Source organism: Gopherus flavomarginatus, chromosome 1, assembly GCF_025201925.1.
Source record: "Gopherus flavomarginatus isolate rGopFla2 chromosome 1, rGopFla2.mat.asm, whole genome shotgun sequence".
In the NCBI taxonomy this organism is placed as follows: domain Eukaryota; kingdom Metazoa; phylum Chordata; order Testudines; family Testudinidae; genus Gopherus; species Gopherus flavomarginatus.
In genome coordinates this window covers 101,438,904-101,465,627 of record NC_066617.1, presented here as the reverse complement: position 1 = coordinate 101,465,627, position 26,724 = coordinate 101,438,904, and the positions used below count along the sequence as shown (strand labels likewise).

The window sequence follows — 26,724 nt, the reverse complement described above, 5'->3', positions numbered from 1 at the left end:
CTTTTCTGCGGGCCAGAGGACCAAGATAAGTAGATACCAGCCATGACCCAGCAACAGAAGGATAAGTCAAAACATTCCCCTTTGGATTCCTTTGCCAAAATGAAAATGTGGATTATTTCAGTATTAGTATGTTGCTGCAAGTACCTGAAAATTATTTGAGAGCTGATATAAGTGTGAAGCTGCTGTCTGACTGAAGCAACATTTCAACTGTCCACTGAAGATTCTAAAGGCAGATAGCAAGTGTTTTCAAGTTGCCTACACTGCTCTTCAGCACAAAAAAAAACACTCTCTCTCTTCCACACGTAAGAGCCAAATGGGGTAATCATAAACTAAATAGACTATAAGGAAATCCAATTACACCTTGCAACAAGCTTCCCCTCTCCTCTTTCAGTGCCTTATTATTCAGGCATATTAGCAAGTGCCCTTTCTCTGGAGTGGCAGAGGACACGAGAGCGCGAACAGAGAAGCGTGTTGCTCAGGTTCAGGGCAATGGAGCACCTGCATACCTCTTGGTGTCAGAGGTATTTCCAGAAACATGAAGAAAAAGGACAGTCCATGCAGATGAGTGTGTCTATATACTCACTACCCTATCCATTTTGGGGTTGCAAGTCCAATTTTAGGAACCCTTTGTTTTCTAGGCCTAGTGCGTCTTTTCTCCATTCCCCAATGCCCATATAACTGAAGGTTAAAAAGTAGAAGGGGCTGGAACTGATTTCTAGGATTTCCATATTAGAAAGCTGGCAGGAAAACACTGTGGATCGGCAGGGGTGAACTGAAAAAGGTGACAGAACAACACCATTCACTGCACCAGGTGAACCTACATAGTAATGGGACAAGCATGATCTTTGTTAACCCTTCCACTTAATTTTTGGAATGAAAAGCCACTTGGTGTGAAACCTGAACATGTGCAGCCCAGAGGTAGCAGGAGCTTTGATCACATGCTCACAAGTCTGCACTGTCCTAAAAAAAGCCTCTGTTCCCATCTCTAATGTGGCGCTGGAATGGTTAGTATAATTCAGTTTTTTTCCACTGCAATCCACAATCTGATTGGTTGGCAGGTCACACTGGCACTCCTACCTGAGGTATTTTAGCGCTAATGATTGGTTCCTGTAAGACTATTCTATAACAGAACACAGGAAGAGCAGTTCAAAAAACACAGCTGTGGAAAGAAACAATCATACAAACACAGCCCACAGAGGGGCTCACCAGCCTTTTCTTTCCAGCGGATGCAAGCACGCTTTTCATAGATGGGAGTGGTCTTTATGGATGGTTTGTTGTCCCAGACTGACCCCATTGTAGGAGAAGCACCGTCTTTCCTCATGGCCAAAATGGAGCTGTTTTCCCTCAACACCGACCCTGGGGAAGGTTACTTTATAAATTCAGTTATTTTGCCAGACAGGAATGAGTCCAATAAGAGATGGAACAGGAAGAAAGTGGCTAGCAGGATGGTTGCCCCAGAAAAGAAGAGGAGGGAGGAGGAAGAGGAAAACCAAATCAAAGCATATGATACCTGTGTGGGAAGGAAGAGCAGCCAAAGTCTGGAACAACCCCTCTTCTCCCCCTACTCACCCCATTCTGCCAGCTGGAGGTCTTTCTCCCGCCTGCTTTTCCTCAGCCCACCCCTACCGGTTCAGCAGGTGTGAGGGCTCTTCACCTTAACTTCCACCACCCCAACAGGTAGGGAATTCTCTTCCCAAATCAGCAAACAGTGGCTGAAGAACCCTGTTCCTTCATCCGATAACTTAGGACAGCCCTCATATAGCAACTAAACAAATACAATCCAGTGGGATAGGAGGCATCAGCACCCCATTCAATCTGTGCCAGTCCAGAGTGGAAAGTGGGGTAACTTAGAAGTTTGGGCTGAGATGCATCTCTCTTGAGAACTCTAGCAATAAAAAATAAAGGGATGAACCTGACCAACCTATCTTCAAAGATGCCCCATATTGCATTCCTGTATTCCCCATTAGTGGGACCTGAACTGTTATAGCAAGATGCCAAATAAATGGTTTTATCTGCGGGTTCTAGTCTCTTTTTAGAGCTTAGACACACTAAATGCTGAAACTGGAGTGCAACATGAGGTGGGTGTGGGGATTCTCTGTCCTATTAAAGTTACTATCAAGGTATTAAGATGTTAAATGAGCCCCTTTTATGAATCAAAGATGCAAGTTAAAGATCTGAAGGAACTTTCTGAAAATAATCAGGGGATAACCCAAGTCAACATTTCCCTCTCAACGAGGCTTTAATGTGCCAGACTGTGGAAGAGAAGCCACTAAGCACAGAATAGCTGCCCATTTACCTGCTTAGTCACTGCATGGTCAGCTCCAAACTCGCTGATCTATATAGACTAGAGTAAGGCTTTAGAAGTGACAGAAAAAAAACAAAACTCTTTTCTACATCCTGAAGAAGTATTATCATGGAACACTTGACCAGGCAGATCAATTTCTAGGTGAGCATATGTGCAAGGGAACCTGTGTGAATCAGGAGATTCATGTGCATGGGTGGGTGCAGGCATGTACACGTGAGAGAATGTGTGAGAGAGTTTACTTGCAGGCAGGCAAAGTATATACATAACACTAAGTTCCTCAGTGTTTAGATAGAATGTTTTCTAACTGTTGGGTTGAGAAAAGTGTCTTTATAAGGTCTGAAGCTCCATATAGAGCAGAGAAGCCCAAAGTCAACCCTATCCATCACCCAGGAACCAACCTCTAGATATATATCTTTGGATGTTAGGGGCACCGTCTCCTAAGCAGTATGGAAACCAAGGTCAGCTATTCTGGCCATTATACCCACAAACAAGACAAAATTCCCTATTTAAGGGACAGCTTTGCTGGAGCCTGATAGTCTGAGCAGGATGAGGGTGGGGACAGTGAATTTAAAGTTTTTTGGTCTGGAGAACACATTCCTATAGTGTGATTGTTATAATGGAACTTTCTATCCAAAGGAAAACTGCTCTCCTCACCTACCAATCAGAACCCCCTGCCCAACTATGTTCTAGGAACACCACCCTCAATCATTTCAAACATCAGTGCGCTAGGAATTCTGGATACAGATATGCTGGTGAATCACATGATAGGGCAAAGCCTTTTGTGGTGCTTGAGAAATTTACCAGGAAGCAGGAGGCTGCTGACTCTTCCATCTAAACATCCTCACATATACGTGCTCTACAACTCCCCTAGGGAGAAGAAAGAGAACTCTTATTCTAGTTAGGCACCATTTCAACTAGCAAAATGAGATGTCAACCTTCACTCCAGTATCTCAGACTCCATTTTTAATCAGCCCCATGTCTTCGCCAGAGGAGTGACATCCACATCCCAATGGTACATGAGCTTTTGTAAACACAGAGCTCAGTTAGCTTGTGCATGGTGCACAAATCAAGCCTGAAAGGGCCCCAAGAGGGGAAAAGAAGGGGGAGGGGAGAGGGAAAGGGAACGTCTGAGGCTAAACCAGTCCTGTTATTTTTATATCCAAATTATGCAAATGAGAGAAGTATTGAGAGAAATTTTAATTTGCTAATCATCCCTCAGGTTGATTAGTAGCAGTGTGCATGTGGGGAGAGGACACCCAGTAAACTGACCCTGGCAATGATCAGGAAACCCATAGGCTTAGGTCTTGCACCCAGGGGCAAGCGCAGTGACAGAGAAGCATGCTTGCATTCTTAAATATATAATATATATATCCACAAGGAAGAAGAAAATTAAAGAAAATGATATTTAAAAAAAAAACAAAAACAAATCAAACCAACCAAATAAACAAACAACAACAACCAAAAAAAAAGGCTGGCTTGTCGAAGGTTGGGAATGAGAAGGCTCCGGTGTGTGTACTTACATAGAGGTCAGCACCGTAAAATCCGTCCTGGTAAACCACACTGCAGAAAATCCACACAAAAACAAAAAACAAAAACAAAACAAAAACAAAAAGAACAGAAAACACATTCCGGTTATTGAGGACGGCAGCATGCACATGCATTTTACACAGGCAGGTGATGTATGAATCCACAACCTGGGCTTTCTGGCAGGAGCGAATCAGCAAGAGAATGTGTGTGCGCACGTACCCATGCGGCCCCATATCATCCTCCATGGCATGCAGGGGGGGAGGGGGAGAGGGACGGGACAGTATGCATAGGGTGAGGGGGGAACAGCCTTTATATTGTATAATAAAAATAGACTCAGAAAGACTTGATGCCCTGAAGAAGAGAAACATGGGTTTAGGAGCCTTCACTCTGGTTATGATCCTGGAATTACTTTAGTTACTCCCTAACACATGCTAAGACTGGCTTCATGGAGTGGGTTTCATGTGGACTAAAGAAGCCCTTTAGAAGCAGTCTCACAAGGGCTAGAATTCACCTAAGTCAGAAGCATCTTGGAGAAAGCTGTGTATAATTCTGTATGTTGAGTTTTACAGGGCTGCATGACTGTTTCTGATATCCATACATCACCTGTTTTTACCCTGCACATTAGACATGCGATAAGATTTGGCTGATCACACAAGCATGCAAAGTATTATTATTCAGCATCTTAAAGAACCGATGCAACACCTCAGGAAAACAAGTCAATCAATTCTGATCAAAGTAAACACGGAGAAATATAATTAAAAAGAAAAAACCAAAAATACCCACAATGCATTGCTTTCAAAAGCAGAGATAATGAGCTAAAAAGGTTAAGTGATTGGTCCAAGGTTCAAGAATTGAAAGGTGCAGTGGGATCATCCCTGATAGTAACGACACATTCCACAGCAGAAAGGAGCAACTGGAAGGGCTTGCACGGGATGGTGCTCTCTTTGGCTTTATTAGTCACTATTAGTTTCTCTCAGAACTTCAAGCCGCAAAAATGTCAAACCAGGGTCTGGGGTTCCCAAAGAGCCACTCTTACCAGAATATTTGGCAGTGTAAGGCTGTAATGTAGCTTGCTTTGGGGATGGAAATTGGGGAAGGACAAGGAAGGACAATAGGGTATACTCCAGGCCGCTCTCCCCCCACCCCCACCCCCATTGTAAACACATGCTTTCATGTTACACAACTTTCTCCTATTTTGTCCTCTGGACAGCTCAGTGCTAACCCACCCACCCACATTTTAAAAAGCATTATCCCCACCATCTTTGAGACCCATGGGGGCATGTGTATAACTTACCAATAGCATTACCACAAGCTAGAAAGAGGTAGGGAACATTAGCTGTAATTTTTTTTGTGGCATCAGCTGGAGTGTAAAATGCTGCCAAGATCCTGACACCCTGATTAAAACACCCATCTATTGTAAAGTACACAGAGAGGGGCCACAATATCTTGGAAGCAGACTGCAAGCTATTATTAAAATTAATGGAGCAGTGTTAGCTACAAGTAAAGTCTTTTGGTAAAATATTGTCTACTCCAAGATAGGTGCAATCCATTCCCCATGGACAGAGTTGCATTGGTCTCTAAGTGCACTAGATGTGGAGATGAAGAGAAAAGATGATATACCTCGGAGAAAGAAGTGGGCCATATGGTGTTTGTAGGAACCAAACTCTAAAACCACAAAAGTTTGGCTTCTGGGGCTGTGATTTAAATTGTTAGACTTTCTGTCGTCAAGTGTGTTTTATTACTACTCTTGCATGAAGGGTAAACGCTTGACAGAGAACATGATCGTTTTATAAACAGGTTACCATTTTGGTAAAAATATTTCAGAGTTCACAAGAATTGCCAAACTGGATTATACCAATGGTCCATCTAGTCTAGGATCTTGTCACTTACAGTTGCCAGCACTGGCTGCTTCATAAAAAGGTACAAGAATCCATGTTGTGGGATAACTTATCACTAGAGAAAGTTCTCCTCTGTAACCCCTAATAAATTGAGATTGGCTTATACCAGGGGTAGGCAACCTATGGCACACGTGCTGAAGGCGGCACGTGAGCTGATTTTCAGTGGTACTCAACTGCCTGCGTCCTGGCCACTGGTCCGGGAGGCTCTGCATTTTAATTTAATTTTAAATGAAGCTTCTTAAACATTTTAAAACCTTATTTACTTTACATACAACAATAGCTTAATTATATATTACAGACTTATAGAAAGAGACTTTCTAAAAATGTTGAAATGTATTACTGGCACGCGAAACCTTAAATGAGAGTGAATAAATGAAGACTCAGCACAGCACTTCTGAAAAGTTGTCGACCCCTGGCTTATACCCTGAAATTTGAGGGTTTAAATCCCTTCCAAAACTCTTGGTATTTTTTTCCTCCCCTCTTAATATTTACTATAACAACTCTGGTTATTGAGGCTAAAAACTTAGCAAGATTCGAAAAGGGACTGGACATTTATATGCATAGCAAGAGTATCCAGATTTATTAATTCATTAATGCAAACAAATTTTTGAAGGAATATTCATATATTATTTTAAGGCCAGATGGTCCACTATGTTTATCTACTCTGGCCTCCTGCATTACACAGACCTTGGAATTTCACCAAGTGGTTTCTGCTTCAAGCCTATAACTTCCATTTGAATCATAGCATATCTTTTAGAAAGACTTCCACTATGACCTGCGCCACCCCTTATATCCTCGGTCAGCAGCACAAGGCAAGATACTACGCATGTGCAGGTCAATGGACTCTGCTTGGAAAAACTTCCAGATTCAGCCACATGGTGCGCACGCGTACCCATGTGTGGAATACACATAGGGCCCAGCACAGAAGAAGATGGAGAATCCATCACATCCCGAGGCAAATTATTCCAGTGGTTAATTACCTGCACTGCCAAAAAAAATAATAAAAAAAAATGAAACAGTGCCTTATTTCTAGTTTAGATTGGTCTAGTTTTAGCTTCCAGACACTGGATCTTGTTATGCCTTTGTCTGCTGTATTAAAGAGCCCTGTACTATCACAAATTCTTTCTCCACATAGGTACTTTCTTAATAGGCAGTGATCAAATCACTTCTTAACCTTCTTTCTGTTAACCTACACAGACTGAGCTTTCTTAGTTTTGAGTTTTTTAGTAAGACATGTTTTTTAGATCTTGAATCAATTCTTGTAGCAGCTCTTTTCTGGACTTCTCTAATTTCCCAACATTCTTTTAAAAGCGTGGCCACTAGATAGGGACACAGTATACCAATAATGGTCTTACTACCATTTTATAAGAGGTAATATCACCTCCCTACTACTACTCAATATTCTCCTGCTTGTACACTCAAGGATTCCATTTGCTCTCTTAATCCCCACATTATACAGTTAGTTCATGTTTAGCTGGTTATCCACCATGACTAGGGGTGAAAGTAACTTAAAGGACTTACTGGCACTCCGGAATCCTGAGCAAGGGGCAGGGCCTCAACCAGAAGAGATGGGGCCTTTAAATCCCTGGGGCTTGGTCAGCCCTTTAAATCTTTAAATCACCCCCAGAGCTACTAGCTGCAGAGGCAGCTGGGAGCCCCATGGCTAAGGGGTGATTTAAAGGACTCAGGGCTCCAGCCGCTGCCGGGAGCCCCAGGCCCTTTAAATTGCTGGCCTGGGGAAGCCGGTCCAGTCTGGCACTGCTTATCGACTCTTAATGGTACACCAAACCGGACCATACCAGCTAACTTTTACTGCTGACCATGACCCCTAAATGTTTTTCTGGTTCACAGCCTTCCAAAATATAGGATGGGGGACTGTATGTGTAACCTATGTTTTTAGTCCCTACATGTATGACCTTGCATTTAGCAGTATTAAAATGCATATTTTATTAAACCTCATGCTTCAGGTCTTAAACCAAATCTGTAATTGCTAGGGATTAGGAAGTTTCTTGTCCCTTCCTCTGAACCATCTGGATCTGACTATTATCAGAGACAGGATACTGGGCTAAATGGACCTTGAGCGTGATCCAGTCTGGCAATTCCTATTCTTATTATCCATATAAATGTCTTACCTTTTTGAAACCCGCTAAACTCTAAGCCTCAATGATATCTTGTGGCAATTATTTCCACAAAATAATTGTTTTTTTTTTAAAAGAAGTATTTTCAACTATCAGTTTTGAATTTTCCACCTTTCAATTTTATTGAATGTCTTCTTCCTAAGTATCCATTTTATTTTAGTCACTCAAGGCTTGGTTCTTGATTTCATGTCTCATCTTTCATTAAAAGGGTAGGGGGAAGTAGCTGATGCATGATTTGGTGCCAGGAATGTATGCATGACACTAAGCATTCAAGGTCAAATGTGGCCTGATGTACCATCAGTTGTAACACGGTTTCTCTCCTACTGGTTTTTTATAACTAAAATGTGTGGAGCAGTTTATAACTCTACAATGAGGAACTACTTTCCTCTGTAAGACATGCAACACTGGAGACCCAGTCTATGACAACAACAAATGTATTAATTAAAACCTCATGTTTGTGTTTAGCACAATTCAGGATCATATGTGAGTGCAGCTTGTTTACTGCTGTCTTCCAATTGTTTGCTGGACAGTTCACTGAACACGAAGACATATGAGATCAATCTGTGGCGTCAGATAAACTGGTGCATGGCCTGTATTCCAAATGTAAATAACTCTTTTATACAAAGATGTGGTTGGATTTAAGCAATCAATCATAAATGCAGAAAGGCTATAAGGAGTGTTCTCCCAGTGTACCACTGATGACAGCCTCTTGCTAGGAATGCTCTAGCCGTTACTATCAGGGATAAAGAATAAAAGTCCTTCCTACAACAGGATAAAAGTCCTTCTAGATAGTAGCACTTAGCTCAATTTTGTTTGTGTTTTTCACTCTGGAGCACTTCCTGATAAAACAGGACTGGGTCATTATTACAGTAACAAAGATGGACAGAGGGTGTGGGTCAGAGGCCAGAGTTAGAGAATATAGGATATAAACTTGTAATGGCAGTGGAAAGAGATGGATCTGTGTAAGAGGGATGATTATCTGAAAACTCAGCAAAAAGAACACCTTGTGAACCCCATGTGTTCAAGCAACAGTTTCCCCACCCCGGGTCACTGGATGTACTAAGTCCAAAATATTTATTTGCATAATGTAAGATGCAAAGCAGTTTGAATTATTGCTACAAGTTCTTGCTGTAGGGTAGATGGATGTCTGGCTGCTCCAACTTGCTTCATTGAGTTCTATTTTAAATGCCAGACTGGACTCTACAAAGAAAGGGCACAGTAACCCTCATCTTAATCTATTACACAAGGTCTCCAAGCTGATAAGTACATCCGAGGGCAAAGTCCAAAGGTACTGTCCTATTAGGAGACTTATGGTCTATGCTCCCCACTCCATAGCTGGCTTAATAAGGAGAAATGGGAGTTAGTGTCCAAATTTCTTGCTCTCTGGGAGGATTCTCTCTCACTCAGACTCCCTCTGTGAAAATGTGAGGATGTTGCCTTGAGAACCGGGCAGACAGGTTACAGCGGTAAGCAATGTGAATGAGGCATCCTCAGATTCAAAGAACCCAAATAAATCCAGCAATTTACACCTTTCAAACAACAGAATAGTTTGTTTCTACGGAATTCATTCCACTGCATGACTAATGAAAATCAGATGGTGAAGGATGCTAGATCACACGTCCATCAGTACTTTATACCATTCTTATTATTCAAAGCATGTTGCCATTTCATTTTACCTATATTCCCTCTCTCCCCCACTTTAATTTAAATGGACTTGATTGATCTTTGCTTTAAACCTTTTTAAACTGTCTCCAACAAGAAAGCAAATCCATTGTGGGTAACTGGCTCTCCTGTGCCCTACTCCCAGATGGGGAGGCATGAAGGTAACTGATCATACTCCCCACTCCTGGATAACAAAATACCAAGAAGTGAAGAGAACAGAACCTGCCTCACTCCACAAACTTGAGACCCTTTCTTTGTCCTTTTTCGCAGTGTCAATGCTAGATGAATTCCACAGACAAACTACTAATGCATATGAGAAGGAACCTGCTGGTACCTTAGGCCAGTGGTCCCCAACCTTTTCAGTGTGGCGGGCGCCTGACGATTAGCCGCCAAAGAGCGTGACCGCTGGACAAGCAGCCGCCGAGGAGCAGCAATGCGAAGAAGCGTCACCGCTGAGCCCTCGTCCAGACTAACCCGCGGCATCGGCGGGTTAAAATCGATTGCTCGGGGATCGATATATCGCGTCTAGTCTGGACGCGGTGTATCGATCCCCGAGCGCGCTTACATCGATTCCGGAACTCCATCAATCCGAACGGAGTTCCGGAATCGACGCGGAGAGCCGCGGACATCGATGGCGCCCCGTCCAGACTGGTGAGTATCTCGATTTTAGAAATTCGACTTCAGCTACGTTATTCACGTAGCTGAAGTTGCGTATCTAAAATCGATTTTAATTTCTAGTCTGGACGTGGCCTGAGAAGCAGTGTCATCAAGAGGCATTGCTGCCGAAAAGCAGCGGCATTTAGTTGGCGATGCTTCTTGACGTTGCTGCTTCTTGGTGGCATTTCGGCAGCTGCTTGTTCGGCCGCCACGCTTCTCGGCAGTGGGGCACTCCCTTGTCAGTAGGTGGGCGTGCACAGATGCCCTGGCGGGCACCGCGTTGGGGATCACTGCCTTAGGCAGTTGCCTTTAGTTACTAGAGTGTCAGGAGACTGAAATGAAGTGTAAAGTATCTAACACAGATGATTTTAGATCTGTTTTTTTTTCGGTGTCATTGGGTGCAGAGTACTCTAATGTTGGTGCATCCTGACTCTCACCATGATTTTTATCCTTGGCCAATCAATCAGCTACCTCTCAACATGGCGTAGAACACACTGTTTTGGTGTCCGGTGCTTACCCTGGATAGGCAGGGATGGCTGTGGGGGGTACTGCCCGGACTGCACCATATACTGTTCGTCCTCGACCCCTCAGGTGTGCCCCCCGGAATGCAGCTGCTGTGGTGGCTGCAGTTGGGTAGGGGAAGCCTGGAACTGTAAAGACAGATAAGTAGAAAGATGAGCGGGATCATAACTCCTGCCCAATTCAAAACTATCTGTTTTGAACAAAATAATACAATAGGCTCCAGAGCTATGGGATGTTCCACGTCTGTCCGGCAAAGGGGCATGCTTACAGCCCCACAGAAAGAGTGTACCTCCTGCTACATCACTAGAGGGAGAGAGGGGCTGCACAGAGGCCTGGCATGCAAGGGGTTAATGCTGTGTCATGCCTTGTTCATTGCAAGGGTGGTACAATTTCCCTCCGCCCCCATTTTGACACTGCCATGCAGTCTGGTTAGAAAGAGTCCGAGAAGCACAAAGAGTTGCTACCAATATAGCAGGCGACTCTTCCAAATTGTATAATATCTACTTTGGGGATTTGTCAGTTTGGTTTCTTTGAAACAATTCAGCATGAGCCCCTTAAATCAGTCAATTGTCCTCTTCCCTTCCCCTTTGCCATCCCCTCCCTCCCCATGTTCAATTCAAAGCCAGAAAGACAGGATAACTCCCATGTAAGGCAGCAGAAATTCCCCATTAAGTGCCAGTTTACCAAGAGCCCATCGTCTTCTGGCAAATGTGACCAGTAACCGGTTCCATGTGTATTGGGCCCTGTTTTATTACACTTCATGCTGGAGTAAACTGGCTCAGGGCAAATTAGGTCAAAACCTCAGAGGCAGCTGCAAACACAATGCAATAACAGATACCCAGAAGGAGCCAGTTGCAAGGCACAAATTCAACCCAAGGTGCTTCCAGGCACATGCTACTAGGGGGCTTGCAGTGGACTCGCAGTTTAGTAGCTTGTATAATATGTACTTTGGAGAGCTGTCTGTTTGGTGTCTTTAGTTTTGAAGTACAAGCAGTGGCACTCTCTTCACACTCCCCTCCCTCCTGCTCTGCACCTTCCTTATCATGGCAGAAGCCCCAGTCAAAAGCAAGCATGGAAACACACTGCAAGATGGAAAGGTCATGGCCGCTACCATGCCTGGGGGCTCTGGCTGGTGGCAAATCTGTCCCCAACAAGACCCATCCTTTCAAGTATATATCATACAGGCTGGAGAGAAGAGGGCTAACAGATCATTGTTTACTCAAGCACAGTAACAATACAGGGGCCAATTGGGGCTACTTACTGATTAAAGGAATGTAAGTGTTAATACCCCCCCTTCCTGACAGGGGCACTGCGGCGTCATTGCCCAGCGAGACATCTGCTTGAAAGCTGGACGCTAATTTAGTTTTAAAAAGAATAAAAAACGTAAAAAGGTTATAAAGAAACAGCAGACTGTGAACACAAACAAACACCACTGCAGTTAAATGGCAGAAATGGAAGTGTCTACTTAAGTTCTACCTGCGTATAACTCGGGGCCGTACACTGCTCCAACCACAGGGCTCAATTTCCAACCTGAAATAGCAAAGATAGCAATGAGTGCTGACGTCCATACCAGGAAAAACAGCGGAAAGAGTAGGGGAGAAAAATGAGCTTTGCATGTGAAACTCAGCTTTAGGCACTTATAGACTCATAGACTCATAGACTCTAGGACTGGAAGGGACCTCGAGAGGTCATCGAGTCCAGTCCCCTGCCCTCATGGCAGGACCAAATACTGTCTAGACCATCCCTAATAGACATTTATCTAACCTACTCTTAAATATCTCCAGAGATGGAGATTCCACAACTTCCCTAGGCAATCTATTCCAGTGTTTAACTACTCTGACAGTTAGGAACTTTTTCCTAATGTCCAACCTAAATCTCCCTTGCTGCAGTTTAAGCCCATTGCTTCTTGTTCTATCATTGGAGGCTAAGGTGAACAAGTTTTCTCCCTCCTCCTGATGACACCCTTTTACATACCTGAAAACTGCTATCATGTCCCCTCTCAGTCTTCTCTTTTCCAAACTAAACAAACCCAATTCCTTCAGCCTTCCTTCATAGGTCACGTTCTCAAGACCTTTAATCATTCTTGTTGCTCTTCTCTGGACCCTCTCCAATTTCTCCACATCTTTCTTGAAATGCGGTGCCCAGAACTAGACACAATACTCCAGTTGAGGCCTAACCAGCGCAGAGTAAAGCGGAAGAATGACTTCTCGTGTCTTGTTTACAACACACCTGTTAATGCATCCCAGAATCACATTTGCTTTTTTTGCAACAGTATCACACTGTTGACTCATATTAAGCTTGTGGTCTACTATGACCCCTAGATCTCTTTCTGCCATACTCCTTCCTAGACAGTCTCTTCCCATTCTGTATGTGTGAAACTGATTGTTCCTTCCTAGGTGGAACACTTTGCATTTATCTTTATTGAACTTCATCCTGTTTACCTCAGACCATTTCTCCAATTTGTCCAGATCATTTTGAATTTTGACCCTGTCCTCCAAAGCAGTTGCAATCCCTCCCAGTTTGGTATCGTCCGCAAACTTAATAAGCGTACTTTCTATGCCAACATCTAAATCGTTGATGAAGATATTGAACAGAACTGGTCCCAAAACAGACCCCTGCGGAACCCCACTTGTTATACCTTTCCAGCAGGATTGGGAGCCATTAACAACTACTCTCTGAGTACGGCTATCCAGCCAGTTATGCACCCACCTTATAGTAGCCCCATCTAAATTGTACTTTTCTAGTTTATCTAATAAGAATATCTTGCGAGACTGTAACAAATGCCTTACTAAAGTCTAGGTATATCACATCCACTTCTCCCATTATGGCTTCCACCGAGGTCCCTGTGCTGTTGAATAGAGGCAGACTAGCTTTCCTAATGCCAGGGTCCAGATATAGACTATTACATGGGAGGTATAAGTAGAGCACAAGCTGATCCACTGCATAGTAACCTCTGGTGTAAGCTGTAAGAAACAAAACTGAGCAGAATGCCAACTGCCTTATACAGATGTTCACTACAATCCCCCATAGTTGGCCACAAGATTCATTCTCTCCGTGAATCTTCCCGTCAGTTCTTGCTATTCTATATGTTCATTGGGAATCTTGTAGATTCTAACTATGTCTAAACCACTGGCTCAATCTGTGATCTCAGGCAAATCATGTTACACCCCTATGTCTCAAATACACAGGCTATCATATTTACTGGAGTGTCACTAAAGATAGCATGGCAATTGAGTTGAGATTTCCCAGGTAACTGAATCACACACAATATGTTGAATAAAAGTATTTCAAACAAACAAGTCTGTTGATTCCACATTTTCTCTTCACCATTTTATTTATATTTTGCTGCTTTCTCCATGTTGCATCCCCCAGATGCAATCTTTCCCAGAGAATCATTTAATATAATCTGTACAATGGGCAAGAATTGAAAATCATCAGCACAAATACACAAGAGAGTAATGGTTAAATTAGCAAATAATGAACCTGGTGAAAAGCCTGCCATTGTAGAATGGATATGAACTGAGGCACTTTTCCCAAGTGAGCAGAGCTGGAAAACCTGTTTGTCTCCACCCATTCTAACCAAAAAGGGAAGAGAACTGGTATTAGGGTGGACTCTAAGATGATCAGGTCTGATTTCTACAAAAAAGTCTTCACTTTTCAGGGCAGGCCTCATCTGTTTACTTGGCAACCATGCAGGTTTTACTAATAAATATTATATATCTTTCCTCCACAGGAGTCCTATGAAACTTACTACACTTTAACTACTCAGCCTCACCTTTGAGGTCTTATAAATCATCTTTCTGGTGTGATTTGATCACAGCCCAATAATGTCACTAATTAATATGCTGGGGGGTAATGCTGAATGATGTAATGCACACCCTCTTTGTCGCACTGGGCGTATTGCCTGTGCACTGCCAACTCTGTGAGCAAGAGGCTAAGATGATCGGTGCTAAGGTAAGAACTTGGACAGACAGACATGGATTTTAATTCCCAAATCTAGTCAGTCTCACGTGGCGGTGAAAAGCACTAACTAGTACATTCAAACTGCCCAAATACCATACACCTTTACATTATTTTAATGTAGACTTTATGGGTTGACAAACCAAAAAGGATGCTCCTGCCAGTCACCCTGGTCCACACGTCATTACAATGTAACCCTATACATTCTCTGTTCCTATTCACTGGGTAAAACAGCACAACCACTTTGCACTTCCATAGTGACTTACCATCACAGGATTTCAAAGCTCTTTACAAACATTCATTAAGCTTCACCACACTTGGGAAACTGGCACATGCAAATTAAGTGACTTGCCCAAGGGCACATAGTAAATCTGTAGATGAGGCAAGGTTTCCAATCTTCTGTTTTAACCACCAACCCATGCTCTCTCATGATCTACTGTATGCTTAAATTGCTACTGCACAGAAGCTGTTTGGGAACATTTTCAGTGCAACTGGGGACCACTGACTATGTCTCAGGACAACTTTGTGTATCTCAGTCTGTCCCAGGACAACTTTGTAAACTCCACATTTCATTTCACTGGGGGATGAGATTTAAAATATACAGCATCTTGTATAACGGTGCTCAGTTCTCATAAGGAAAAGCCTCTTCACATAACGTGCACTGTTTAATAAGCATATTGTTGTTTCTATACTATGCTACATAGAGTTGCTGCAGAGAGACTGGTAGACAACAGACCCAAGACTTCTAATCAAGACAGAGTTCTTCACTCCACAAAACAACTGAGTCATTCCTTATTCATGTTCCTTGGGAAATTGTTGACAATAGGCAAGTTCTCTGAGAGACAAACTGTTTGGTGCCCCAGCTTTCCTGGCTGCAAGGAGAGAGTTATATTTACAGCTAAAAGTAAGGCCAAGATTTTTCAAAAATGAGATCCTAAAGTTGGGCTCCTAAATCCACAATTAAGCACCTAAATAAGTCGCCTGAGTTTCAAAGGTGCTGAGCATCCAGAGATCTCACTGTAGTCAAGAAACAATGAGACCTTGTAATAAGGTATTCAATTTGAGGATGTAGAGTTTGTCATCACCCCTGAAATCTTTCAGTTTAGGATTAGCGCAAACATTCTCTCTTACCATTTGCATATGGCGTGACCATCTTCTTATTGGTCATCACTCGTGCTGTGGCATTATTCACCTAAAAGTAAGAAAGGGGAGGGGGAGGAGAGGGAAGGAAGCACAAGATGTTAGGGAAAATTATAACTACCTCTCCAATATCTCATACCCTATACATCTTAGAGCAAAGAAATCAAACAGCCACTTTTACAAAAATACAAGATATTTAAATTACTATTAGAAGTTGCCACTTAATTGTAAACATTACAGCTAATTGTGGCACTTAATGCATTTAAACAAAAGGCCAACGAGAGTAAAATTGGGATTCTCAGACATCCTGCTACCATTAGAGCACACTGGATATCTGCAGCTCACCAACTGGATGGGCAAAAAGCTTGTCCGAGGCCCACTGGAGTGGTACGGATGGTGATCTCCGCAGCTGAGGCAGAGGAAAAACAAAGCAGGTGGTGAATAAACTAGCTCCTTTCAGAAGCCCACCATTAAAATGTCATAGACCACAAATGTCACAGACAAACAGGTCTTCAAGAAAAAAAGTAATCTGGTTTCTAGTTGTCTTGGATTTAATCTTGCTAGGCCAAGAGAGACTTTTGGAATCCTATGAGACATTGGCCTTCAACTCAGTTTCAAGATGCCCTTGGGTTACTGATTTATCTCTGATTTTAAAATTCTCACAAAAATCTCTTAAAATAAAATGCAGAGGTGTAGATGGGTCTCCTGGTTTCATTGTACCCTCCACCCTCATTACAGAGCTCCGCATAGTTCCAAGCATTCTGAGTGCTACAGCAAGTGGGTGTTACAGCAGAGGCGGTGCTGATAAAGAAAGGATGGATGGGGTTTGAAAGCCAAGTTACTGCAGCCCTGTGTCAGACACAGCCTTAGAGTTCTTGCAAGGAGGGTGAAGCTTCTTAGCAGGAATCAATGATCTGTCAAAATCTCAGGCCAGAATGGAACTGAGAGGCCAGAGGAATGAAAGAAGCCAGTCTTAAGGAGAAGTAAACAAAAAAGAGTCTCATCATATCCTTTGGGATTTATGGAGTGGTGAGCCTATGAAGGCGAGGGGAGCCTGGAACCACATTTACTCTAGTTTTGGCCCAAAAACAATATAAACATTACACATTTAAAAAAGAAAGAATGGAAAACAACAATGATGAGATTGAGAGCATGCAGTTAAACACACACTGATAAAAGAAAGGGAAAAAAACACAATTGATTGGGGGGAGGGGAGGAGAAGAGGGAGAAGAGAGGGTCTCACAGACAATCATTAAGATGGAGCAAGTGCCTGAAATCAGCTGCTACAGCAAAGTGCAACACAAGCACTTAAAGGAAAAATTGCCAGAACCAATCAGAAACCACCAGTCAGCAAAGAGAGACCAACAGCTGCATTTAACTGAGTAAAGAAAAACTGGGGAGGGAGGGCATGGGGGGGGGGGGGCGGGGAGAGAGAGAGAGAGAGAGAACAAACAATCACAGCTACAAACAGGTCTGGGAAAGACAGAGCAAGAGAAAGAAGGGGCAGGAGAGAGAGAGGAGGGGATTGGTGCATTAATAAAAACCAGCCAAACTGGAGTTCAGTAACTCTGAGTAAGATGTGCAAGGGGAAATCACTATGAAGTCAGTAATCAAACAGCTCAGACTGCTACAAAACGATACGTACATCCAAAGTCCAGGCGGCATTACTCAACAGCATTGAAAATAAAAGAGGGGAAAAGGGAAAGGAGGCAGGTGGGGACAACAAGTCAAATCACATTTTGTAGTGTTAATGTGAGATGGCAGATGGATTTTTTTCTTTCTTATTTAATTTTGTTTTTGTAACTTTAAGAAAAATTTAAAAAATACAAGCTTCTTCTCCAGCACTTTTGTTTCACTTACCGCCAACTCGTACCATCGCCAGCATTGTGTATAGTTACCATGGAAAGAGTGAGTCAAGTGAAGGGCCCTAAACGCTAAACCATCGAAAAGGGAAATAAAAAAAAACAAAAACAAAAAAAAAGCAAAATATGCAGACATCTTACTCAAAAAGGCGGCTTTTTTGTTTAATATTTTTTAATATTTAGTACTTTTTTTTTTTGATAAAGAAAGAGGGAGAAAGGGAAGGGGCCAGTTAGCCTTCAATAAGGTGGAACATAAAATTGGTGAGCACCGTGCAACGGCCTCATATGTAGCTACTCTGGCCAGTCACTTAACCCTTCTACTGAGAGCTCTCCTTACAGGAAGTTTTAAGAGTTAACTTTAATTGACTGCAGACAGATCAAGAAGGCAGCTATAGCAGCCCAATCTGTGCCTTTTCCCCTCTACCCTGCCCTCAACATCAGCTCACACTCATATGAAGGAGAACTGGCCTCTGAGGAAAGAGAGGATACTGGCTGCCCCCTGCTTTATTGTCAGACACAGAGTTAGAAATCAGACAGTACTTTTTGAGTTACTTTTGTTCAGGCCTGATAACAAACAGGAAATCGGAGCCTCACAAACTGAAGCAAAGGAAAATCAAGACAGCAGAAGGGCAAAAATTTGGAGTGGGTGGGAAATAAACTTAAAAAGAAAAAAAGAAAGAAAGAAAAAGAAAAATACTCAAATCAACCAAAGACATTTTTTGGGAGGGGAAGTCACTTTTGTACACTTCAGTGCAGTGGGGTGAAGGACACAGACACAAACACACGCACACAGAAGACAGGGATCCAAATGTGAAATAAGTGAGGCAAGACACAAAAAAGAAATAAAAAGAATAAATATAAAGAAGAAATTGAATTACTGAAGACATGCACCTCGATTTTACGGCCCTCTACCACGGTGCCGTGTAATTTCTCCCTGGCCCTGTCTGCATCAGCACTATTCTCGAAAGTTACGAACCCGAATCCCTGCATGCAGCGGGAGAAGGGGGGAAAACATGCACATCATTATATATTGAAATACTGATCTCTAGATAAATAGAGAAAAAATATCACAGTATGAAATTGACATCAGCACAACTCAGCAATACTCTCCTAGAGTCACATAGTTGGTTCATGCATGTTTCATAAATAAAAGAAATTCAATTCAATAAAATAAAATAAAGGAATTTTAACCAGAATATTAAATAATAAATAATAATAATAATAAATAATAATAATGAAAAGAAAATGTAAAAGCAATTGAGGCCAGACCAAAAAAGAAGTACAAAGTTACTCGAGACAGATTTTCTTAAAGGTAAATCCTAGGCCCTATTCTATTCTGATGTAGAGAAACTGGTAAAGCCCAAGCTAGATATTTCACGCCACTGCCAATTAATGCCTGCGCTACTTTGTGGACCTTTATATGGTATTGAAAGGCACCTGGTAGTTTCAACAGTCTCTTGCAGGAGAGAGGTGTGGTTTGAGTTAAGGATTGGGCACTAGGAATTCCTCTGTTCCGATCCTGGCCCCTACACTGACACCACTGTAGCTATGGGCAAGTCACCCTCTCTGCTTCACTTTTCCCATCCGTAAAATGGGTACAATAATAATATTTACCTACCTCATAAAACTGTTGTGAAGATTAGATGTTTGTAAAGCCCAGTGTAAGGTCTCCGGGGCAGAGATCATGTCTACCTCTATGCCTGTACAGTGCCTAGGACAGGCCCCTGATGCTAACTCGGGCTTCTAGGTGGTACCAAAATATAAACATGTAAAGCACTATATATTATTGTCAGAAAAGAGCAGTGTAAAATTTTCCCTCTGTGACTGCCATATCAAATCTATATAGTATAATAAGTCTGAACGAGATTTCTATGTACATTAATGTCATAGGCCAAGACAGGATTTAGCTGACATCCCCTATTCCACAGCTGCCTCCCTCCTAACTCAGCTACATACCTAGATCACTATCTCACCAATTCCTACTTCAAAAGGGCATCCTGGTTTCTTCTCAATTGTGTGTTGAGACAAGCGGGACCACCAGGTGGGCTTGAACTCTGAAGCTGGAGAAGAATGGATTCCCATTGGCCTTTGAGCAGGGGCACTGGAACAATTTGCATAGTGGGGACGTGGAGAACCATTGAACCAAACTAAACCCTGTAGATGATGGAAACCACTTCCAGCCAGCACCTATGCCTATTAGGGTAACTATGGTGGCCCAAGGGCTATTGTAATGTCTCCTTACATGCAAAGCCCTAGGCCTACTTAGCCCAGGCCACCTGGAACACATGTACAGGATCTCTTTCCTAAGTCTCCACTCATGCAGGGTCATTCAATCATAAAACAGTGCAGTGTATGACATCACACTGACTCCCATGGGAATGAACTGCACTGTTACACGGATGGACTGACGAGACTAAATTAACTAGGAATTTAACTAGCAGCAAATGATATATTCTAACAGACAGCTCTGATGATTTGGACATTCTTAATATAAAAATTTTGAGCTCAGGAACCAAGGTGAAAATTTCACCTCAGATTGCTTTTCAGATCCTTTATGAACAGGAGAGGGGTACCTAGTTGCTGTGGCTTGGTATAAAACGACCACCAGTTGTGTACAGACAGTAATCTGTGCTGGAACCACTCTGGGGAGCAGGGAGAACAAAGCTTGTGTTTGATGTAATGGAAACAATTATACTAAACAGCGACCCAGATAACATGAGTGATGTAAGACTATGCCTCTGCAGCGAAAAGGCATCTTGGCTCTGCAGCCCCCGTCTTCAACAGGCAGGCTAAAGTGGAGTAGTAGCATCTTGATTTCTAAACAGGCTTAATGGCAAAAGGCTAGTAGGCCATCATTTTACCAAGGGCCTTTTAAGGTTTTATAATGAGAACCTTATAAGGTTTGAGCTGTTTGCTATTCCAGTAGCCTTGTGCACAGTAGCCCTTATCCTTCACAATTGGGTTTCCAGTACAAAATCCTTTTACATTTGTAAAGCAGGGTTTTTTTTGGTGGTGGTAGTTGCCTTTTTGTTTTAAGACCAAGAGAAAAAATTGTAGCTAATGATTAAATTGTAACTCTGGCTTCTGTAAGAGAATCTCATGTCTCCTCTTACTTCAGGAATCGAAACTTCCAGCCAATCACATTTTCCCAGTTACTGAAAAAATAAAACAAACTATGCGATTCCTTTTTCAAAGCAGTTTGAAAGTGTGTTGCTGAAATGAATTAAAATTTGCACCACATGGTAGGCAGAATCAGGGATGACAAACTAGTCTGAATTGATAAAACCCTCTTGAACCTTGGCTCAGACATGCTGGAGCTGAGCTTGCTGCCAAAGGAGGATAGACCATAGGTTGCCTTAAAAGGCAACCTGTGAAGGTGGAAAAGTTATGGTTGGCCCCTCTTTGCTTCTTTATGGTGTATAAAGGCACCCTGAAAATTTCTTGTAAAAAAATTAAAAATAAAAACTTGCTTTTTCATTTAAAACATCAGTAATTATCTGTCCTGGAAGAGTTTATGGAGAGAAGAGAATTAAAGAAATTCTGACATCACAAATGACATAAAACTGAGCAACCGAGGAAAAGAGATTTTTAGGGCTTGTCTATACACAAACTGGAACCAAACTGGAACTATATTGGTCTTACTTCACACTATTCTAGACAGTGTAAATCTATGTGGAGACACTTATTTTTGGAATAAGAGTCCCTATTTCAAATGAACTTAAATAAAAAAAATTTGAAATCAACAACTAATATCAAACTGGGGCACTCATTCCAAAATGAATGCCCACACACAGACTTGCACCAAAATAATGAAAGGTATGAATTAAAATTGATTTAGTTATTTTGGTTCCAGTTTATGTATAGACAAGCCCTCAGACTGTATCCCTCTGTTGACATTTATTTAATTCTAATACGCAATTAACACTTTGGAGTATGGCTGATGTTAAAGATTCAACACCTATGCACTCTGCATTAAAGTATGAGAATACATAATGTGCATCTGAGCCTTCCAACCAGTACTCCACAAGCAACTTCTGTTGGTCCAATAAAAGATAATACCTCACCCACCTTCTCTCTCTAATACCTGGGACCAACACGGCTACAACAACACTGCCTACAACTGCTACCCCAGTAAAAGTAGACCAGACTAGCCCTGACATTACTGCTATTTCTAAGGTTTAAAAAACAACAACAAAAACAAAAACAAAAAAGGCAGAATTTTCATTTTCTTCATTTGTTTTAAAAATTTCCATGTGGGAGAAAAAAGGCACAACAGTGATTTTTTAAAATTTTTTTTAAAAAGATGACCTATAAAAGAATGGAGATTATTTTGTACCCACATTCATTTATAACAGTCTTCTCCCTGCCCCCCGATAATTTCTACTCACACCCAAGACTGCCTGCTTTACAAAACAATACTTGTTTCAAGCAAAAAATATTTGCGAACGTGGATCCACAATGGGCAAAGTCTCTCCTTACCTCTGCAGGCAGAGGGTCAGATCCAGGGAGCATGCAGGCCTGGGTCAAGAGAGATCTAGGGTTTTCTAAATATTACAGGTAGACTAAGTTTAATAGGACTTTCCAACATCAACCTTGCCAGTAGCTCAACCGTCAGCAGGAAATAAGATCAAGCTTCGACAGTACTGGGTACCCCCAAAGAAACCTCTCTGCAACCTTAGAGCAATCTGCAGCCCAACAGCACCCCTCTCTCTTTTCCCAAAGGCTTGTTTGAGGGCCCTGAAGAGACCGAGTAACTGTCACCCTTTTAGTCTGGCCTCAGATTCCGCAATAAATAACAAGCAACAGGATGAGTGGTGTAAAAAAATAGATAGATAGAGATATACAGTCTTTGAACGTTTCCATCTCTGAAGAATGAGAAAGAAAATTTACCATGTGACCGTAAAGGGAGAAATCAAAAGCAGACGGTTCTCCTGGGTGTGGCCAGAACACAGAAATTAAAACAAAACAAAACAATAAAACAACAAAAAACAAAATAAAAACCAAAGGAAACTAAACCAGTCCCTTGAAATCCATGCATTGTTAACTCTTTGTTTTCCACTGTGCTTAGAACATTCACCTGAGCAGCAGTATCTTTGTCTTGTGTTGCTAGAACACAAAGCCTCTGAAGGGCATTTCCTTAATTTGCTGCTACATTCAAAAATAATTTTTTTACCAAAAATAAGTTGTTTTTTCTGAAAATAAACCCTCTTTATAGACACAGTCAAGACACAGAAGCATAGAGACATGGCCAGGAAAGTCCAGCAGTTCAGGCTGCCTGCTTCCAAGGTTTTAGGAGAGATTAGGGGACCTTCCACCTTCCTCCATAATCCACCTGAGATGAGTGATTGGAATGCACCAACAGCAGCAGAGCAGGAGATTCAGAAACAAGCACCCACTGTTTAAAGAGTGAACACACATTCCCCAAATCCTGCAGGAGGAGAACGGTAGAACTTTTGGTCAGTAAGGGAAATCAAACTAAGGGCTTGTCTACAAGCAGAGTTGCAGTTAGGTGTGATTTTACATGGATTTAGTTAAGCCAGCACACAAATGGCGGTGTGAACTCTCTTATTTTGTTTTATGCCAGACTTTGTTCAGTTTGTCTCAAATTATTATGAATTGGTATAAACTAAGCTGAAATTAGTGACTGGTAAGCCAAAATAAAAGTGCGCACACCAGGGTTTGCCTGGGTTCAAGACTGCGTGTGGACAAGGCCTAAAATTGTAGCTAGACAACAAGGGGAAAGATTTTGGCTACATCTCTTTCATTCCACGTAATTACTAAAGACCATGCTGACAAAAGAACGTGGCAATGATTTAACTTGTCTGTCTTTAAACCAATTTAGTTAAATCAATACAAACCTGTGTGGACACACTTATTTCAGTTTAGTAAGAAAATAATAATGAACTATGTCTACACTGGCACTTTGTCGGTTAAACCTTCGTCAGTCAGCGCTATGTCAGTGGGAGACGCTCTCCCGCTGCCACTGCTACCACCCCTCGTTAGGGGTAGCTTAATTATGCAAGCGGGAGAGCCCTCTCCTGCCGGCATAGAGCGGCTACACAGGAGACCTTACACTGGCGCAGCTGCAGCAGTACTGCTGTGAGGTCTGCAGTGCAGACATAGCTTTAGTGACTGATTTAGCTTTAGTTTAAATTGATTTAAACCAACATAAGAGTGTCCACACACCTTTTGCACTGGTTTAACTAAATAGGTTTAAAATTACAGCTTTAGTTAAATGGGTGCAAATTTCTTATTTAGGCAAGCCCTAAGCTAGTGTGCAGCCATATTTTTACAAAATAGGAGTGTGCTTTCTGCAACTATGCTGTGCTATAAAAGTTGTATGAACAGCATGAGATTCCTACCCCCGCCCCCAGCTTTCAAGGGCATAGCAATAGTAGGGAGGAGTGTCCACTCTACCAGTGTTTTGAAGCTGTTCCTTGTCTTATCACAAGGGTGATATAGCTTCCACTTGGGCTGCTGCTGCTGCCAGACCAATTCTGCATCTGGAGTATGGGCAATATTATGATTTTAAATATATGAACTCTGATGTTGGTGCTTCACGAGTTAAGGAGCTTGATTTTCTTTGTTTTGTAGGTGCACTAATTGTTTCTTCACTCATGTTTCCCTCTTAAGATCCTGAGATGGGTGTGTTCCAGAAAAAGGTCTTTAGAGGTGATGTAACCCATCCCCACCTCTAGCAGTGAGGCTCCAGGAGATGTGTTTCAGTCCTTGGGGAAAGAAGAGGTGATGACTGGGTGCTGGAACACCACGTGAAAGTAAGAGGATTTATTTGGGGATAACGGAGGAAATGAGAGAGAGGTTTGCACATGAGTGCCCTTTAACTAATCGTCCCTTTTTGGTTTCTCTGGTTTAGATCTCAGGAATGTAGGAGATGCCGTTGCTGCAGCACAGACTGCCATGGCAACCTTCAGTACAGGAAGTCCATAAAGGGTGGGTGGATGTATCAGTGTGCCTGCTAACCACCTCTGCCTGTTTTCTGTCTGAATTGCAATAGACCGGAACAAAATTTACAGAACGTGTATGAAATTTTACAAAATGTTAAAATGAAGCATACAACTACACAGGGGACTGGAGTGGTGCTGAGCGGAGCCCTGTGTGAATTAAATTTCTCTGTGAACCAGAATCCTGTAATCAAATACGTGGCCAGTAGCCCAGGTCACCACTGTAGTAGTGTGCACTATTGTCAGAAGGTTCCTCAGCTAGCAGCTAAAAGTGGAACTCTATACATGTGATCGACGTATATTTGTCCAACAAGCCACAATCCCTTTTGGGGTTAAGCTCCACTGGATTTGCTCCTGTGGATACTACCTTCTCTCCCATAAGAAATTCAGAACACTCTTCAGGACACTGGGCTAACTCTTTTTTGATGGGTCTGGGTTTTCCCCAGGAAAGGAAGCGGGGGACATCATTTACATAATTCTGAAACCAATGGCATGTGAGATCTGTACTAAAACTGAACTCTTGATATTTTTTTGTAAATGATTCCCTCCTCAGCCAATCAGCAGCTAGGACTCTTGGTTCAGAAGCAGTCGTATTTTGTTATTAATATCAACTAGTGCACAGCTCTGAATGCTGCATCTTGAATGACTGATGAGGAGAAAAGCACTATGTTTCCTTCTGGTGTAATGTTCCCTTATAGCTTCTGGGAACAGGAAATGGGGGGAGCAGGTCTCAATTAAAATTCTATGGTTAAGCTAACATGCAGATAGCATTAACTCCGCAAACAAGCACAGTTGTTCAGCTGGTGTACCAATGTTGGGACATCTACTAGAAGAGGTGCCTCCTCCAACAAGTGGAGCATCATATACCCTCACCTACTCTGGATGTATTCTGTCCATGGTTCACTAAAATGCATGGTGAATTGGAGATCGGAGTGTTGTACCATTTACATGAATCAGAACTAGAATTTTTATGGTAAGCTGAGGGAAATAAAAAACAAACAGCTAGTTTCGGGGGGGGGGGGGGGGAATCCCATTTAAGGGAAATCTGAAGTCATTCTATTAGGCAAGCTGAAAACTACAAGAAAACCAAGAGGCCTTACAACATTCATATATGCTTTCGAATGGGGAGCAGCACAGACTCGGTGTAAAGACCACCAGGGGCAACAGTGTCATTTTAAATAGTCCCAATCAGAGGAGCACTCTGATTAGTTTGGAATCCAAATAACGTGATTAGGTGAAACCACCACATGACTTGGAACTAATTCACCCCGCCCCCACACTTCAGAAAGTCAACAATGCAATTTTCCAAGACGAGTAACACAATTCAGTTGTTGTGATGTAACATGACTCAGTTAGCATATTTCTCAGGTGTTCAGGGGCCACAATCATTTGCCCTGTTGGGTACAATTCCTCTCAGAATGTAAAAAAAGAACATCACCCATCTAAGTGAATTAACGATGCAGAAAGAAAAGTTATCAGTTCATCTCAGGTGGATCCAAAAGGAAGGCTATAACTTGCACATTTTCTCAAATCCCTACATTTACCAGCCTTGGAGCAATTTCTGGCAGAGAACCTCTGCCACCATTAGGTAGGGACAAAAAGCTCCTCAGACCATGGAAGAGTTTCCCATCGCATACTGGATGGGGGCAAAACCAGGGGAATTTGGGATTTACCTTTATACTTTAAATATTTACCAAACACACATACAAACTACACCCTCTAGGAACTCTGGGAAAGGGAGCGGAGCATTGAGAACACAGCACAAGGCAGGCAGCAAGAGCATCTGCTTTCAGATTCCCAAGAGAGAGGAGGAGGAGAAGAGAGAGGTTTCATATAATTAGATTTCAAAGGAAACCACAGGGCAGGAGAAATGCATTCAGATCTTAAATTTATTTCAATTTTTATTTTGGAGGTGGGGGTGGGGTGGGGGGGGAGAACCCAAGAGTGAATAAGGGGCCTCCAGAAAGATCCATTTCCTTTGCTTCACCATCAGGTCACCAAACTGTTGTTTTTACGTTATAGTGTGAATACCAGGTGGTTCATGCAGCTATACCCCACTCAGTAACACTTGGGCTTCCCATTTTCATACTA

At 42.3% G+C, this 26,724-nt stretch overlaps 1 protein-coding gene across 21 annotated transcripts in view; it reads right to left on the bottom strand.

Annotated features, from left to right (window-relative positions):
* The window catches only part of RBFOX2 (RNA binding fox-1 homolog 2), a 263,059-nt gene that overhangs the window by 14,038 nt on the left and 222,297 nt on the right, over window positions 1-26,724 (bottom strand). For 7 of the 21 annotated variants that reach the window (XM_050926787.1, XM_050926947.1, XM_050926836.1 and 4 more), the window contains 6 exons: window positions 18,563-18,655; window positions 15,801-15,861; window positions 12,186-12,239; window positions 11,971-12,063; window positions 10,705-10,837; window positions 3,826-3,865 (listed from right to left, as the gene is read on the bottom strand). In XM_050926787.1, the coding sequence (XP_050782744.1) occupies window positions 3,826-3,865; window positions 10,705-10,837; window positions 11,971-12,063; window positions 12,186-12,239; window positions 15,801-15,861; window positions 18,563-18,655 (474 nt within the window). Of the gene's footprint in view, window positions 1-1,077; window positions 1,121-3,825; window positions 3,866-10,704; window positions 10,838-11,970; window positions 12,064-12,185; window positions 12,240-15,800; window positions 15,862-18,562; window positions 18,656-26,724 lie in introns of all 21 variants that reach the window. The other 14 variants (XM_050926863.1, XM_050926918.1, XM_050926854.1 and 11 more) reach the window with 7 other exon arrangements.